The 17,020-nt window shown below is 37.1% G+C and overlaps 1 protein-coding gene across 5 annotated transcripts in view; it reads right to left on the reverse strand.

The window, feature by feature from the left end:
* The window catches only part of sema6bb (sema domain, transmembrane domain (TM), and cytoplasmic domain, (semaphorin) 6Bb), a 112,179-nt gene that overhangs the window by 46,272 nt on the left and 48,887 nt on the right, over positions 1-17,020 (reverse strand). For all 5 annotated transcript variants that reach the window (XM_043246890.1, XM_043246892.1, XM_043246894.1 and 2 more), the window contains 4 exons: positions 11,227-11,350; positions 10,189-10,303; positions 5,330-5,390; positions 4,887-4,949 (listed from right to left, as the gene is read on the reverse strand). In XM_043246890.1, the coding sequence (XP_043102825.1) occupies positions 4,887-4,949; positions 5,330-5,390; positions 10,189-10,303; positions 11,227-11,350 (363 nt within the window). The remainder of the gene's footprint in view (positions 1-4,886; positions 4,950-5,329; positions 5,391-10,188; positions 10,304-11,226; positions 11,351-17,020) is intronic.

Below are 17,020 nucleotides of genomic sequence, written 5' to 3' on the forward strand. Positions count from 1 at the left end.
AACAATAAAAATGTGTATAGCTGAAAAATGAATTTTGCTTTAACAAAATGCATAATTATCATCCTATGTAATGCGAATTTGTTCTTTTCTGCTAAGCTGGAAAAATAAGAGTTTAAGAGGTTTTAGTGTTTCTGTAAACCTGTCACAGTAAAGGAAGTGAATGTCTTTGTCTCCATTTCACATCAAGTTTTATTTGTACAATTCCCTAAAAAAAATGCCTACTCTTTTCCTCGTCTTTCTACCCTGTACCCACGTGCCATATTTATTCAGCTTTCAGGGCCTTGACTGTTACTGCAAATTCTCACTGTTAGTGTCGGGTACTAAATTATTTATACCAGGTCCCAGATAAGTTTACCACCCAAGCTTGTGTGTGTGAGAGAACCTTAGTCAAAGGGCGTTGCCTTCTGGCAGATGTTCTCTCTAACAGATGCTGAGCTGAACAAGTGAATTCCTCCCTGGCCTCTCTCTTTCTCTCCGGTGAATCTCTTGACATGACATCCACACCAACACCGCACATCTGCGCACTGTACTCCCTACATTCCTGGATCACTGATATCTTTATATCAAAATTATTTCCTTACAAATTCATTCCCACAATAACACCATAAACCATCCACAGACCCACAAATACATACATGTCCAAACCCATATATCAACTCGAGATAAATCCTGAAGCAAGTTTCTGCCTGTGTTTTTTTTTGTATTATTTATATATTATTAAAATATAAGTTCAGTTTTCATTAAGTTAAGTTTTAGTGAAGTTTTAGCTTTTTTTCATTTGACTTCAACTTTAGATTGGTAGTTAATAATAATTATAATAATTTCTAATTATGTTTCCAGGTTTAGCTAACAAAACACTGTCAAATGCAACAAGCAATGAACAGAACATAATAATAATTGCTTGGTTTCTATTTTTGCCATCATTGCTCATTTGAATAACAGAGCACTGCTCAATTTTGTGTCACAGATGATTGCTTAAAATGAAGGACTTCAGGTTGGTTTGTCACTCCGAAATGCTTTTAACATGAACAACCCATTAGGTGTTACACAGCATGGTCAATTGACTGGATACTGAATAATTGCGCTCATCTTTATCACCTGCAAGAGTAACTCATCTCCCGCGTGCCCACTTAACCACTTCAGACACTGTTCCTCATAATAAAAGGGTCATATTTACAATAAGCAAAGCTAACTCTCAGAAGTTTCCATTACATGCTCAACTGAGTCCGTTTCTCCAACCATGAGAGGAGCGAGAATACTGCAGAGCTTTGACAAGGAAAGAGCACAAAAAGTTGGCAGGGACCTTTTTTTTTCCCTCTCAGTCTCTATCTTTCCCGTGGCAAAATTGTCATCTGTAGAATTCTCTTTGTAATTGCAGTGACAGCAGCCTCGGTCAGACAGGGACCACATTAACAGCAGGGGCTAAATTAGTGCAAATCTGCCAGAGAACAGAGTATGGTGTTGTGTTTGTGCTTGTGTAGGATGTGTACTTTATCTAGCAAAGGGATAGACTAGGAAAGGAAGAAAGAGATGGACAAAAGTGGGGAGAAAACGATTGAAGTTTTGTGTATGTGTGAGAGAGAGAGATTGTGTGTGTTTGTGTTTTTGCTCTAGGGCTAATCTACGCCCCCTCACACACTTTGACGCTGATGGCTGGTGAACACACCATGGGCTAACATCAACATTGAGAGCAGGCTAAGTAAAGCAATCATGGAGCTCAAGGCTTCAAAAGTATGAGTGAGAGACTGAGTGTACTCAGGACTAGGGAACGAAATGTGCCCTAAAACTGTGTTAAATGTGCAAAATAGGTCTGTCAGGATTTGAAACCTAAATTAACATGATAAAAGCATAAGACCAAACAGCAATAAACACAAAACAAATAGACAAAGCAAAGATGTGATTACCTAGTGAATCTCAGTTGGATTCAGAATTCAGATGTTCTTTTAGATTAACATTTCTGTTTTCATTTTCAGAATTCATTTATATTGATGTTTGTCTTCATATTGCAGATTTAGAGTTCATGTGAAGCTTGGATTCTATAGATTCAGAATTCTGATTCACAGTGGTTCATTTATATTGAGAATGTACAAATGCAACAAATTCCACAGTCTGTGAATTGAAATCGACTTGAGGATGGGGCACACTGCATGAGCTAAACTTTTTAAATGCTAGACGAAGCAGGGATCATACATTTGCCAACTTTGTAAATAGTTACAGAGGAAAAAAACTGTCATACACTTGCTGACTGAAGATCACAACACAACCCATTCACATAGAAACAATGTTAGGAGATGCATGACAAATGAAAACAATGTGTTCTAAAATTGGCTCAAATACTAAATGTTTTGATATTCTACAACTGGACTATGTCTAAATCAAATATGTCTGTGCACATCACTCATTTTGCTTACAGTGTGAAACTCCAGGTTCAGAATGCTTGCCTGTAGGATTTCGAATATATAATGGCTCTTTTACATTCATAATTCAGATTTTAAATGATTTTCTTCACAATATGTTCAACATCTTTTCTATATTTAGAGAGAATTCATATTAAGCTTGCAAAAGCAAAATCTACTGCATATTGTACGTGGTTATTTAACATTTTTAATTCTGATTTTGAATGCTTTTTTTACACATCTTTTTAAAATTAATTAAATATTAGATTTAGAAGAGAGTAAATATAGAATAGAGTAAATATTTTACATATGCACAGAACATTTTATACATTTGCAGTGTTTAACTTTGATTCTTTGTATCTTCTTGATTCAAATCGTTGGTTCTCAAATATTAAGTACGTCCATGCAGGTGTGTGTAATTGGAAGTGCAGTGAGCTGCATCAGCACATTATCGGTGAAACAATCTGTCTAAGTGCTGTCAATCATAATGTGTCTAGAACTGGCACGGAATTTCTCTTCTGTGTGAACTGGCTGCACTCCAGTTGCTTTGCATTAAACCAGCCTCACAGTCCCTGTGTGTGTGTGTGTGTGTGTATGAACCTAGTTGCTTTTACACTTGCAGTGAGAGAAGACACCGCTTCTGCATTCATTGGAGATTCAAAATGGCCTCCTGCAGATCCAGATGAAAGGGGCAGAGATGTGGAGATTGAATTTCCCTCCCAATTACAGCCATGTGGCCTCTTAGATCAGCCGTGCAGAAACATTTAATTACCAAAACCAATTACCCTAGTGGCAAATGTATCACAGTGACAAACGCAAGGACTCATACAGGAGGACTAGAGGACGGTGTGTATGGGTGCAGAGCACGTGCTTTTGTAGACGTGTGTGTGCGTGTATCAGTGTCCACTCAGCGTGAGATCTTGGGCTCTGTTTAAGAGCTTGTCTCGTCTCTCGTTCATCTCTGCATGACCTCTCATGTTTGCAGACTTATTAACTCTAAGAGGGCAATTCTCTTTCTCTCCTAAACCCCCCAACAGTCCCTCTTTCTCTAGCCCTTTATCTCTCAATTATTCTATAGACATTTTGAAGGAGAAGCTCCCTCCAAAAATGTAAATGTCACGATTTACTCCTTCCAAATATTATCATTGTCATTATACTGTTAATGTTTTAGTGGAACATGACAATTTAAAGAACCTATAAATAATTACACAAAAAGTTATCTTGATGGCTTCGACACAATATTACAAGTTGCAGCAAACACACCGGAATATAAATTGAAATTACATTTTTCACTGTCAGCCTCTACCGTGATCAGCTGTGACCAGATCACTGAATTCACCAAATCAAATGAACAAATAGGTTTTTTGTAATGCTTATTTTCAATGTACCACCTGATTCATTTTACTAATTTGTAAGATTCATACACAAATCATACCAAGTAAACCTAAATTAACACTACAAAAGAGCAAGATTAAAAAACCCATCAGCAATCAAACAGAATACTAACAAACAAGTAATATAATTCTTTTTTTGGGGTAAACTATACCTGTAAATCTTTCCTGTCCACCCTCACTCTTACACTGACCCCTTCACTCCTCCCATTTATATGGGTCTCTCTTTCTGTCTTTTTGTCCATCCCCAGGGCAGACAGGTGGGACAGCAGCTCGCTTTCTCTTGGATTCTTTGTATGTCTCATCTCACTTGCTCTCTGCTGTGCTTTTGTCTTACACTCTTTCAGCCAGATTCAATGTCAGGTGTCACTTTCAGTGTTAAATAAGTCGTTTTCTCTCTTTTTCACTCTTTTCTTGCCTGGAGGGGATTAAGTCATCCTTCACTCTTCCCACACAGACACCTTTCAATAAAAACTCCCTTACACTTTCATTGAAGTCAGACAAAATACCCAGCATTCCAGAAGATGAAGAGAAGGGTGTGTGAAAGAAAGATATCTGCAGTGGTCATGCGTGGGCAGCTGTGGGGACTGCTGGCAGCTTTTGACACCCCTTTCTATTTTGCAAAGACACACAGCACCGAAAAAACTGATTTCCTAAAAATTTGCCACAGGAAGCTCTTGTGATGGCATCTTAAAACGTTGAGCAGTGGCATAAATAATGTGACACGAACATATAAAAGTGCTCAACATTAATAAATGGAAACATTTAACAGTGTTGATATGACTGTTGTTATAAGAACCAGTGGATGAAAACAGCTCACTACACATTTAAAAATGTAAAAATAATGTAAATAAAAAATAAAAAATGTAAATGTATTATTTTATAATAAGTAAACATGATTTATTTATCGAGCCATTACTGCTAAAAGTCTGCTTAATCTGACAAAAAAACAAAAAAAAAAACCCTAAAAAAACATTTTCTAAATAAATAAAATTAAATATTGTTTTTAGGACTAGTTTACTGTATAAGAGGTATATATACAGGTATTTCTCACATACAAACCAAATATGTGCATCTGTTTGTGACAACAACTACTCACCTCATGTTTTCCCTTCATTCTACAGATTCTGATGTCATTTTTGTTGGATTCCCATGTCCTCTTCTGTAACAGAGGAAACTTCAGTAATGAGGAACTGTTCATTTCCAGCATAAAGTATGGGTGTGTGGGGGTTGACATTTGTGGTTTATAGGGACACAAATTTGTTTAATGACATGGGTATGACAGAGGTATTACGATTCAAAGGTGGTTTATGAGGACACTGCCAATGTCCTCATAATTCAAAAGGCTTAAAAACACACTAAATCGTGTTTTTTTGGCAAAATGTCTGTAGTTTACCCCTCTGTAGGGGTAGGTTTAGGTGTAGGGCGATAGCACATACTATTTGTACAGTACAGAAGCCATTACGCCTATGAGTCCTCATAAACCACAAATTCCAACATGTTTGAGTGTGTGTGTGTGAGAGACTGTATTTCTGTTCTCACCTTGCTGTAAAACATCTCTTCTCCCACCACGTTGTCCAGCTCCACTCGGAAAAGGTCATCTCTGACACATAAGCATGAGAAGAGAAAGAGCGAGAGATTGTGAACAGCATACTACAAAATAATCTTTATCAGATATTTTATCTTTATGTCTTAATCATCTAAATCTCTTTAAAATGAAATCAGCTAATTAAAACAACTAACCATGCGTATGCTTAAAACGAGTGTCTTAAAGAGTCAAAGCCCTCAGCCTCACATACAGCGCTGATATAACATTCTTCTCCCCTGATCCACCTTCTCAGTGCAAACACTCAGTTAAACGATTCACCACAGCTTGTCCTACATAATCACGATTCTTTGCATTATGATATGCCTGATTTCCCCTCCATAATTCATAACCCACCCCCACACTGCATGCATGTTGCATGCAGCTCCTCATCTTGAACACAGCATCCAATGCTACAGCACTTCCTGCAACCACTTTAATAATCTTTCTATAACCTTGCGGTGTCTATTAAAGTCTCTATGAATCTGATCTCTTTTAATCATAGCGTGTTTGGTGTTTCAGAGGGCCGTGGTTTATGCCTGAATATTGATCAAGGTCTAAGAGCTGCTGCACGGCCCGACGAGAGACCTGGAGAATTTCAAATCTTGTGTGTGTGTGTGTGTGTGTGTGTGTGTGTCTCCCTCTCTTTTCTGTCAGAAATGTTGTAATCTGTGAATTTGCCAAGCTCACAGACCAGCCCATGTTATTGCAGTAGTATTGATCTTATCTTTCACAGCCTTCCATCTGCATCACCGCTCTGTGGACACATCAACAAAAACGTAGATTCTGTGTGTGTGTGTGTGTGTGTGTGTGTGTGTGTGTGTGTTCTTGAAGAGAGTCTGACGAGACTGACTATGAATTATTTAATCCCTCTCTGTGTGGTTTGTTAAAATGAATCCCCTTTGGCCATTCCCTCTCTGAGCAGGGCGGCCCCTAAGTGCCCTGGTTAAAATTATCATACACTTACACAGTACTTGTCTTATTTAGAGAGCACAAACTTTAAACAGATACAATCACCCAAGCGGCAAAGTAAAGCAAGGGCTCTGTTTGGAGTTCAAAGGTACTTTCACATTTACATGAATATAAAAACAGGCTTTGTTGTTGCACAAGGTTACCAAACAACACAGATGATTTGGACAAGACATTCAGAACATTGGCAAGAATAGAACAGATGGGGTCCAGTAAAAACTCTCTCTTTATCAGCATCTTCACTATCTTGTACACAAACTGCAGTTTTTATCTTCTTTCCACATTTCCCCATCTTGCATAGTTTCCATGAATGTATTCTTATGAGAATTTGGTGATAATGCATAAAAATGCTGGATGGAAAAACAGATAATTTGCAAATTATTGACACTGAGGGGTTGAACTACGTTATGGCAGTCCAAATTCAAAATATCGAAGATGTTTTTTTTTTTCCTCATATGGCCGCACCTACTTGACGTACAAGCAGGTTGCCAGATTCCCGCTCAGACCTCTTTCATTTGCCAGCTTCTATGACTGAAACGAAATAGGCTCTATTTTCTGCCAACTGGCAACCTGGGATTCCAAGAAATGACTGGGTAAACTCACAGTGGGCGGGTTTCACAAACCAAGACAAAGACTGACATTCCGGGCCGGAATGCTCATTTTCAAAGGAGAATAACAGACAGTAGCATTGCATCAGTAGCAAGTATGTTAACTTTGCATGTTTCTTAAATATCTCTAAACATATTATGGCATTTTTATGCTTTAGTAGAGTCAAAGTCCTGCATACAGCACCTTGGATACTAATTCTACTAAGACAATATGATATGCACATAAACCAAAGGCAGTGTCCTTTTCTCATTTGAACTGAACATTTATTTTATTAAAATTAAATTCTTAAAACAAATAGGCAAAAATAAGCATAAATCCATCAATGGATAGGACAGAATTCTTCAAATCTGCTTTTTGCACAACAAATTCACCAAACTTTTTTTATACTTATTATTTTGGTTTACTTTGCAAGAGATTTGAAGTGCAATTTTCACCTAGCCGATAAAATCTTATCCCAAATCATATCAGGAGACCAAAATATCATTTTCTTTTGACTTTATCCAGGAAGCAACACTACAATCTTAATCGTGTGGCAATGTCACATAGTAATGGATTGTAACTTCTAACTTTCCCTATTTGATTTCATCTCACTCACTATCTGTCTTTTTTCACTCTAAATTGGTAGAATGTCTGAATAATGGAGTGCCTTTGGCAACCTTTACAGTATTATCACATTACGCTACATTTATGCATTTGGCACACACTTATCCAAAGCGACTTACATTGCATTCATTGTATATTTTATCAGCTCATGCAGGAATGCTGAGGGATGTATTATGCAGTACTGTGTGTTAGTTTGGTACAATACCATGCCCTCATTCAGTGCTACAAATTTATGACCATACTGACACGCACAAAATGGACCTGGGAGACTCAGGATCTCTCATGGGGAGCCCAACTATATTTAACATCAGCTATGAAGGAGACAGCTAAAAGAGAAAGTGTATTTTTCAATTGTAGCACTACAGGAGGTCTCAAACCATTCTTCCCGCGTCCCAAAGCAGCCCTGGCGGCAGCTGAGTCCTTCATTTCTCTGCACTGTTGGAGGCCGTGCGCCAGTCAGGCGGTGTTTCTGTGACCTCAGAGGTCAGCCGGAACCTGTCCCGCACCGTTAGCGACAGATTCGTGGGTAGAATGTGTTGAGTTTCACTCCTGAGCCTAATTGAAAGACTTGACCTTTTGGAGAGGTCAAATACTACGAGGTGGCTGAGGCTTGATTTAATGTGACTTAACCAGGTCGCCGCTGGCAATCTAAGTCACCCTCCTCCAGTTACTCGGAACGTTAATTATTTACACAGATCACAAAACAAACACCTCATTTGTCCTATAGGTGTATTTATTTACGGCTTGGACTGATTTCTCCTCCTCCAACAAGTCTGGGCTAGTTTGCATTCGCTCACGTGGAGGTCCAGAAATTTCTGGAGGAAACCAAATGTGTTTAATAACATACTTCAGTCCTCTCATCTCCGACCAGGTATTGGCAAGGTAATACTGTAAAAGGGGTTGAGAGGCTGGCCGCTTTCTTGGGGCATGGTCTTGAGCGGTTATGCTAATGCTAACAGGATTTAGCCTGCCTGCACCCCTTATCACACTTGAGCACGCTGTTGCAGACTTTATTCAGTCAATCCGGGCTGCCTATATCCCTGACTTGAAACTTCACTGAATCTCTCTCTCCCTTGCACCTAAGCAGTATTGCCTCCTTTTTATTTCACTCCGTGTTGCCGTTGTTATTGAATGCTCCCTCTTGAGTCATCGGCTAAATAAATCTCCTTTTCCACAGAGGTCATTTTCTGTTGGCTACGGCAAACACCTCCATTTACTTCAGACACTGATAGGTACATACAGTTTGCTGACTGCACACAGCGGGGCTTGAATTTCATCGAATTACATTGGCCACAGTGGCACCATGTTGGAAAACGTAAATAAAGTGTTGTTCGCCTTCGAGTTGTGCTTCTTTAGGCCAAAGACTTTTGCCCTTTTTTATGAGATAGCCCAGTCTAAGTGTCGTAAGTCATATGGCAATTTGTGATATATTTATTTTTGAGGTTTAATTTTTGACACGGTCGAGTGGGCAGGTCATTTCCTGACACAGTATGAGGGTCTTTATTAGAGTAGGATGCCTCCCCCTCCGGACCCCTACAACTTTTGGTAACTATCACCATATGTTTAAAATCTCCCAGCGGACGTGCCAGTCATTTTTGGGAAGTATGCTGCATAAATTCACAAAAAATGGCTTATTTTTGTAAAGCGCCAAACCTAATGAAATTTTATTTTTGTTTATCTATTCCTAACCCCAGCTCCTGTGAGGTAGGCAAAACATGCAGGAAAGCAAAAACATCATTGACCCCGTGATCTTTTCAAAGCCACACCCAGGCCTAAAATACTGAGAAGACTACAGGTGTCCAGACTTCACATTTATAACAGTTTTACATTTATAACTAAGCATGCTTCTTAAAGGCACAATGAAAAAAATAATTTACTATCTTTAATTTTAAATCTGTATGGGTTTCTTCTGCAGACCACAAAAAAGGGATTTTTTTTGTTTGTTTGTTTAAAGATGTTACTATATATTGTTACTTGTTTAAGTAATATTTAAACATGAAATCAATTTTTTTAATTACTGTTATTACAGTTTAATTACAAATAACTATCTTTAAAACAACTTGATATTATGAGTAGTGCAATTACTTGGCTGCTATATAAAGGTAGTTGCATCCAGAAGGAGGAAAGCATCAGGGTAAGATTAAGGTTAAAAAAAAAACAAATTATTTTTTTTACAATAAAAAAAGTCAATTATAAATACATATTACAGAAAGTAACATTATTCCAAATTATACACAAACAAAAATATATTTTGCAGACTGTTTTAACTGTTTTGACACCACTGACTTTTTTTCTTAACATTAAAAGTCAATGAGCCAAAAATAACACATTTTTTAAATATCATCTTTTATGTTCCACAGAAGTAAGCAAGGCATACAAGTTTGTAATGACATGAAGCTGAGTAAATGATGTCAGAATCCAAATTTTTTTGGCTGAATTATTCTTTTAAAAGGCTTTGATAGCCGTTTAATTACCATCTACAAGAAGCAATTCAGACTCTTGATCTCAAAAGAGATTGTTTTTGAATGCCACATAATATACTTAAACACACATCTCAGTGCAGGTAATTACAGATGCTGATATAACAGTAATTACAGGGTATGCACATGCTAATCAACATTATTTCACACCCTACCTGGCTCCAATGTAAAGGGTACGATTGACCTGCAGGATCCTCTGAATGTGTAAAGGCTCCTGTCTGAGTGATGAGCGATGGGGTCGACCGAGAAACACAGGATACCTTCTCACCACTGAGGAGAAAAGAGGTAGATGAGACAGTGAGGGATAAAAGGAAAGAGTTGACAGAGGGTTGTATCATCTCTTCATTGCACTTGGGTGTGGGTGAGGTGATCCGTTAAGGCGAGAGGCGTTCGATCACTCGAGAGTCACACTTGAGATAAAAATGTTGACAGCTGCCTGTAGTTGCTCTTCAGTGGTTTTCACAGATAAAGTCTGCTCTCATCATCTGTTGGCCTAGTCAAGTAGTGTTGTTGCCAGAGGTGTCAAATACACAGAGAAATAACACTATCCTGAAACCTGTTATATGACATTAATAAGTTGGTAAGTTTTAAGTTTAAACATTTCAAGTAACAAACAACTGGTTTTGTAGTTGCTTTATATTTTAATGTGAATGTAATTGGAAGCAGGAGAGCATAAAAGCAAGAAAAGGGACAAAAAAATGAAATGCAAAATTAAATTACAAAAAGTACATTAAAATTACACAATAAATATGTAAATAAGTAAATTTACACAATAAATATGGTCTCATTTACCATTGCTCGTAATTTTGCGAACAAGATCCAAAATGTCCTACAATAATGTTTAACCATAATAATAAAGTACAAATGTACAAGTACTTTACAAATCTGTTTATTACCCTCCTTCTCTCTCTGTTCTTCTTTTTCAATATGTCATAAGACTCTCCCTAGAGCTTCCCAGAGCTCCTTTTCTCTTTATCCTCCTACTCTGAGCGTTATAAAGCCCCTTGATTTTCTCATCTTTCAGCTAAGATAGACTGGCATGCGTTAGGCTGGGATGCATGGAATCAATATTATTGATGAGTGATCAATCGCATGCCTGCTCTGCATTAGAAAGTGAAAGCTGAGAGCCTGAGAGCACAGACGGGCCCAACCCTAAACCTTGATGACCGCATGAGAAACGGAGACAATGTTACCTTCAGTGGGGATAAAGTTCAGAGGTCCCGGTTCCTCAGGGAACACTGCACACACCAACCGCAGGAGCCAGAAGAACCCGATGAAAGATCTAGCCACAGTCGTCATGGTAGAGTAGCTCCGGCACTATAACACGAACATAGAGAAAGGAGTCAGGTGAGGAGGCAAAAGATTTAGCAGGAGGAACATTTTTGTGAAATAAGCTAGTTACTCCAGTGGATTTTAAAGCATCTCTAACATCACCCCAGAGATTAAGATCAGTAATTAAGTCATCCACCAATAGAATTTGTGCCAGTCAGCACTAATGGTCTAGTCTGTGTGGTGTGTCACAGAGCTGTCATCAAAGACACGGGACTGAACTAGCCAGACGACTAACAAAAGGGTTTCACACAGAGCGAGGAATGGGGAGGGGGCCAGAGCACATGTGAGTGGGAAGCTCTGTTTAGGAACCTAGAGAGCTGTTATGCTGTCTACTGCCATAGACAGCATCCTAAAAAAAGTAAAATAAAAATAAAAATAATTACTGTATGTGTAAAAGTATATACCAAGTATATACCATAAGGATTTTTAAGAAAAAGTCTTCATGAAAGAGTAATGAATCAAGCAAACTAGACTTAGTGAATCAAAACATCAAACTCTGATTGATGCAAAAAAAAAGAAAAAAAAAGAATTTGGGATGAAAACAGGTACAGGACTACATACTTGACAGCTTTATTAAAAAGCAAAACTACAGAATAATAAATCTGATAAAAAAAAAAAATAAAGAATTTGGGATGAAAACAGGTACAGGACTGCATACTAGACAGCTTTATTAAAATGCAGAAGTAGAGAATAATAAATCTGATAAAAAACCCCCACAAAACTATTCAAGGATGTTCAGTACATATTATATAGGCCTATATAACACTATATATTGACTATTATGCCATTTAAAGTGCTTCATGAGAGGGGGTGGGCATGTGCTTGTAATTCTCTGATTGGTGTAGATATTTTTGGGGAATCATGGGTAATTTGTTTTTTCACCAGGAATTCTACTGTTTTAAGTAGAAATAATGTGCATATAGCATTGATTAACTGCACTGTAGCACACAGTAAGACCAGAGATGCATTTTTAAATAAAGTAGTAGGTTTTTGTTATCCTTACACACAAAAAGCATTCTCATAGTTTCACAAAATTATGGTTGAACCATGGATGTCACATGGACTATTTTAACAATGCACTTATTACCTTTCTGTGCCTTAAACGTGGTTGTTGTGTTGCTGTCTGGCTCTGAAAGCTCTCAGATTACAACCTATTGACTTGTGTTCTGAAGATGAATGAAGGTCTTATGGGTTTGGAACTACGTAATGGTGAGTAATTAACTGACAGAATTTTCATTTTGGGTGAACTATCCCCTTAAATAACTACCTAATGTAGGTACTGTGACCAAGTGTTTTTTATTTATTTTGCATTTATCTTGAGTGCGGCTGCATATTTGTGTACTTGAGAAAGTTACTGCAGGTAGAGATGGATTTTTAAATTGAATGCCTGAAATAGACAGATATTGTGTTTTTCAGAACTCTTGCCCTCTTGAAAAAAAGAAAAGATGGCAGAAAGGTAGAAGATGTGATGGAAACACAAATGTCACTCAAATTAAAGTGCAATGCAATCTATGTGGAAAATTACCTCTGCACTTCAGAGAGGCACAGAGAAGCCCTGGTGAACTGTCACAATAGTATTGTCTGTAATAGTCTAATGTAATGGTACTGTCTGAAAAAGAGATTTCAATGGACAGATGATACACGTATGATTGCATGTATCTTTTACTGGTTTGAGATACTGCAAAATTCAATTAAAATGGTGTATCAAGTCAATAAACACTTCAGTTTTCAGTTTTAAAAAAATTGTGTTGTTCCAAACTGACATTCCTTCTTCAGTGAAACACAATGAGAATATATTTTTAAGAATGTTTACACTGTTTTGTCCATACAAGGAAAGTCAGTGGGGTCCAATACAACACTGGCATCAACTTGCAAAAATAAATCTTGTTTTGTGTTCTGCGGTAGAAATAACTACATGTAAGATTGAGGTTCAGCAAATAACAAGAGTATTTTTACTTTGGGTGAACCCTTTAAAACTTCAATAATACTTATACTGGGTTTTGATTAAGAAAACTGAACTACAAAAAAGAAAGCCATTCTTAACGGAACATAAGGGTCAATAATGGAAAGCCAGAATTTATGAAAAGGCACAGCATGCTTTTCATACCTTTTAAATGAACTGTACAATGAACTGTTGTATTTGTACAAAGGAACGAGTGAAAAAGCTGGGAAATTATAAGGCCAGTTGTCATGCGTTTCTGATATATTTTCCACAGTGGTCAGTGGTTTCAATAGCATGAAACTCAATATATGAATGAGTAGTACTCAGCTCTCTGCTTGAGTGTTAACAAGCTGAGAACATTTGCTTTGAAACTTTAGTGGAAATGCTGTTAGTTACAGTCGCAGTGCAAACATAAACAAATCAGCGTCAGTTGAGCTTTTCAACACCACAGCGTTAAGACGACACATACATGTATTAAAATCCAGCAGCCTCAATTTCTTTATTCAAAAAAAAAAAACCCTTCTCATTTTCCTGTGGCTAAGCGCCAATTGAGTTACACAATGCAAAGCAGCCAGCTCTCATTTGTCAGAGTGTGGCCTTGCTGTCTAAAACGCACACATGTGCATGTACACACACAACTACATCCATTGTGAGTCTATTTCTATAGTGAAATGACTTCTGACGTTTTATCAGGGCTAACTATCTTTCCAGGACATTTCTAGAATTCCTGCTATTGAAGTCTGAACAAGGCCGCCCCACACGCTAATAGTTCAATACCCAATGCACCAAATTATGCCCAACAATAGGCTTACATGAAGAAGAAAAAGAGACAAAATGAAAAGAGGCCAAATGGGGAATGAAGGCAGACGGAACAGGATAGCTTAAACTAGAAGACGTTCCATTAGTTGGTATCAGTGATTCTATTGTCTTGCTACAATTAATCATTTACGAGTATGCGCCAGGCCTCACGCATTTAATTAGCATAATTAGAAACTCTGAGCTATAGAGTTTCAGGGGACAGCAAGCTAAACAGATGCAGAGGGGGTGAAGTAAATACAAGCTTGGATATAACACACACCATTCTACTTTTAATTATTGCAAATGTCAATTCAGGTAACATGATTGGTCCACTGATACCATGCTAATATTTAATGTTGTCCTAATAAATAAGCTAATTCTTTACCATTAGAGATGGAAATGTTCTTAATTCTGGTTCAGATCTCTCTTAAGGAATATTTGTGGAGGAAATCCAGTCATTTTAATGCACTGTAAAAAACAAATGTTGATGTGATTTATTTTTTGTTCTGTTTCTTGGAGGATGATCGCTTACAAATTACAGACAGTAATGGATAAGTTGGTCTTATAAGTAGACAACACTGTTTTTATTTGCAGGGCAACTTGCAAGACTTAGATATCCAGAAAATGGTCATAAGTGGTTGAATGTTTTAGTTTTGAGGACTACACTACACAACTAACCTCAAGAATGGTGATATTGATCAAATGTTAAAAAGATGATCCCTTTACATCACAGTGCAACAAATAACTAACAATAATAAGAACTCATGAAGCCTTAACATTATGTAATTCTTTGTTCAGACAACTGTGTTTGACTACTTGGGGCAACATTTGGGGTAATATTGTTGGGCTGACAAGAGCTTTTATCTTGTTTAAAGAAAATAAACTGGATATAATAACTGGAAAATGTAAAGTTGCACTTATTAGGACACCATGCAACTGGGAATTTGACAAGAGTGTGAAATATATTGCAAAGGGTTCAAACTGGTTGCATGAATTCACTACACTGTTCAACAGATTCTACTTGGTTTAAAGGTGAATTCTGACAGTTAGATCTATACATTACTACACTAAAGCAAAAAATGTACAATTTCGCAGATATCATATGATGACACTAAGTTACTTATTCAAGGATTCATAATACACCGGTAGAACTTTCTTCAACGATACTGTATGAGTGTTGTGTAAGTTTTATTTATTAAAAAGAATCAATTCACAGAGTCATTTGCTCAGGAATCAGACTACACTGACAACGCTTTAGTAATTTAACAACAATAACAATTTTTAGTAACTACAGATTTTAATACTTTTAATTAATATTTAGCTTAACCAAAACTCAAGAACAATAGGATTCACATGCCTCTATAGAGTTTCCACTGTCAATGTAATTACGAACGCTTGAGAAGGTAATTATCTGAATGAGGTCATTAAGATACCATGAGAGGAGTATGGACGGGATGGCAGTATCTCTGACCGACCATTGAGAAGCTGTTACTTAAGATAACAAATCACTTAACTAATCAATAATAGCTTGGTAGCGTAGGCAGCTTAATGAACTCTGATCTACTGCCAATAGTCTCAGGAATGATTGGCCAATTGAGACCAGAGAACAAAAACAAAAGGAAGTGGCAACTCCAAGCTGGAGATCATGAGCAGAATGAGTATCTGGAGAGCCGCCCCCATGCTAATGTCAAGCTGCATACTTGGAATTTCAAGGACGTTAAACCTGGTGGAAATTCAAATGCTTTGTGTATGAATAAGGTTATTATGATACCCATTCTCTGCCTTTAAAAAGCTCAAATGTTCAGATGATATGTATTTTGGGTATAGGAGGAAAAGCACTGATTTCATTACAGACCCCTGAGGGATTTGAACACGATAAATCATCTAAGGATTTGAGAGCAAAATTCATTTATGTGTGTCCCAGATAAAAAAAAAAAAAAAAAAAAACTGATAATGAGAGTAGAGAATGGCATTAATGAGAGAAGTGATTAGTAATAAAGGCATGAATTAACGCATGCGTTATCAGCCCCGAATGATCGCAGGGAACAGAAATTAAACCGTTATCTGACATGCTCTTCTCATTTGTGAATCTGAAGGTAAAGAATGTCTTGGCACAGCTACAGCATATCATAGATCGATTCACTTACATAAGGCCCCTACAGAGAGCTCATCCTGTTGCATGTAGCAGCAACAGAACATTTGCTATGGGAAAATGCTTTGTGGCCTGGCCTTGCCCTCTCATGAATCCCACACTGTGACCTCATATTATCAAATTTGCCTTAAAGGCTCCTGGATGTAAACCATGTTGACTAAGGCAACATCAATTTTTTGGAACCTCAGCATTGTTTTCTATAATAATCAGCCATTTTTGTAGCATTCTGCAAGCAGTTTATCACAAATTATTACGTGAACTTGTGAATGACAACTTGTTTTTCCAAAGACAATGCAGTCATGCTTATATAGCACATTTCACAATGGTGCTACAATGGATTTTATATAAAATAATAATAACAAATGCATAGAAAGAATTTTTATTTTTAAATTATTATATATAAATATATAGAAGAGAAATCTTAAAGATATATTTTATACAAAAGTAAAAATTTAGTCATCAGCTCACTCATGTCATTCCCAACTTGTATGAATTTGTTCTGTGGAACATAAAAGTAGACATTTCAAACTGCGTTTCAATTGTTTTTGCTCAAACAATGAAAGTCCGTAAGTGCAAATAAAAGTCAAGTCCAAGGTTGTTTTGGACCTCACTGACTTTCAAAAATACTTTGATGAAAAAAACTTTCAAAATACCTTGTTTTTGTTGTGTTCAAAAACAGAAAAGACCATGACTGTTAATAAATGAACTACATCTTTTAAGTAGGGATGCACCAAATGAAAATTCAAAAGAAAAGAAACACATA

Source organism: Puntigrus tetrazona, chromosome 8 (genome assembly GCF_018831695.1).
Source record: "Puntigrus tetrazona isolate hp1 chromosome 8, ASM1883169v1, whole genome shotgun sequence".
Lineage (NCBI taxonomy): Eukaryota > Metazoa > Chordata > Actinopteri > Cypriniformes > Cyprinidae > Puntigrus > Puntigrus tetrazona.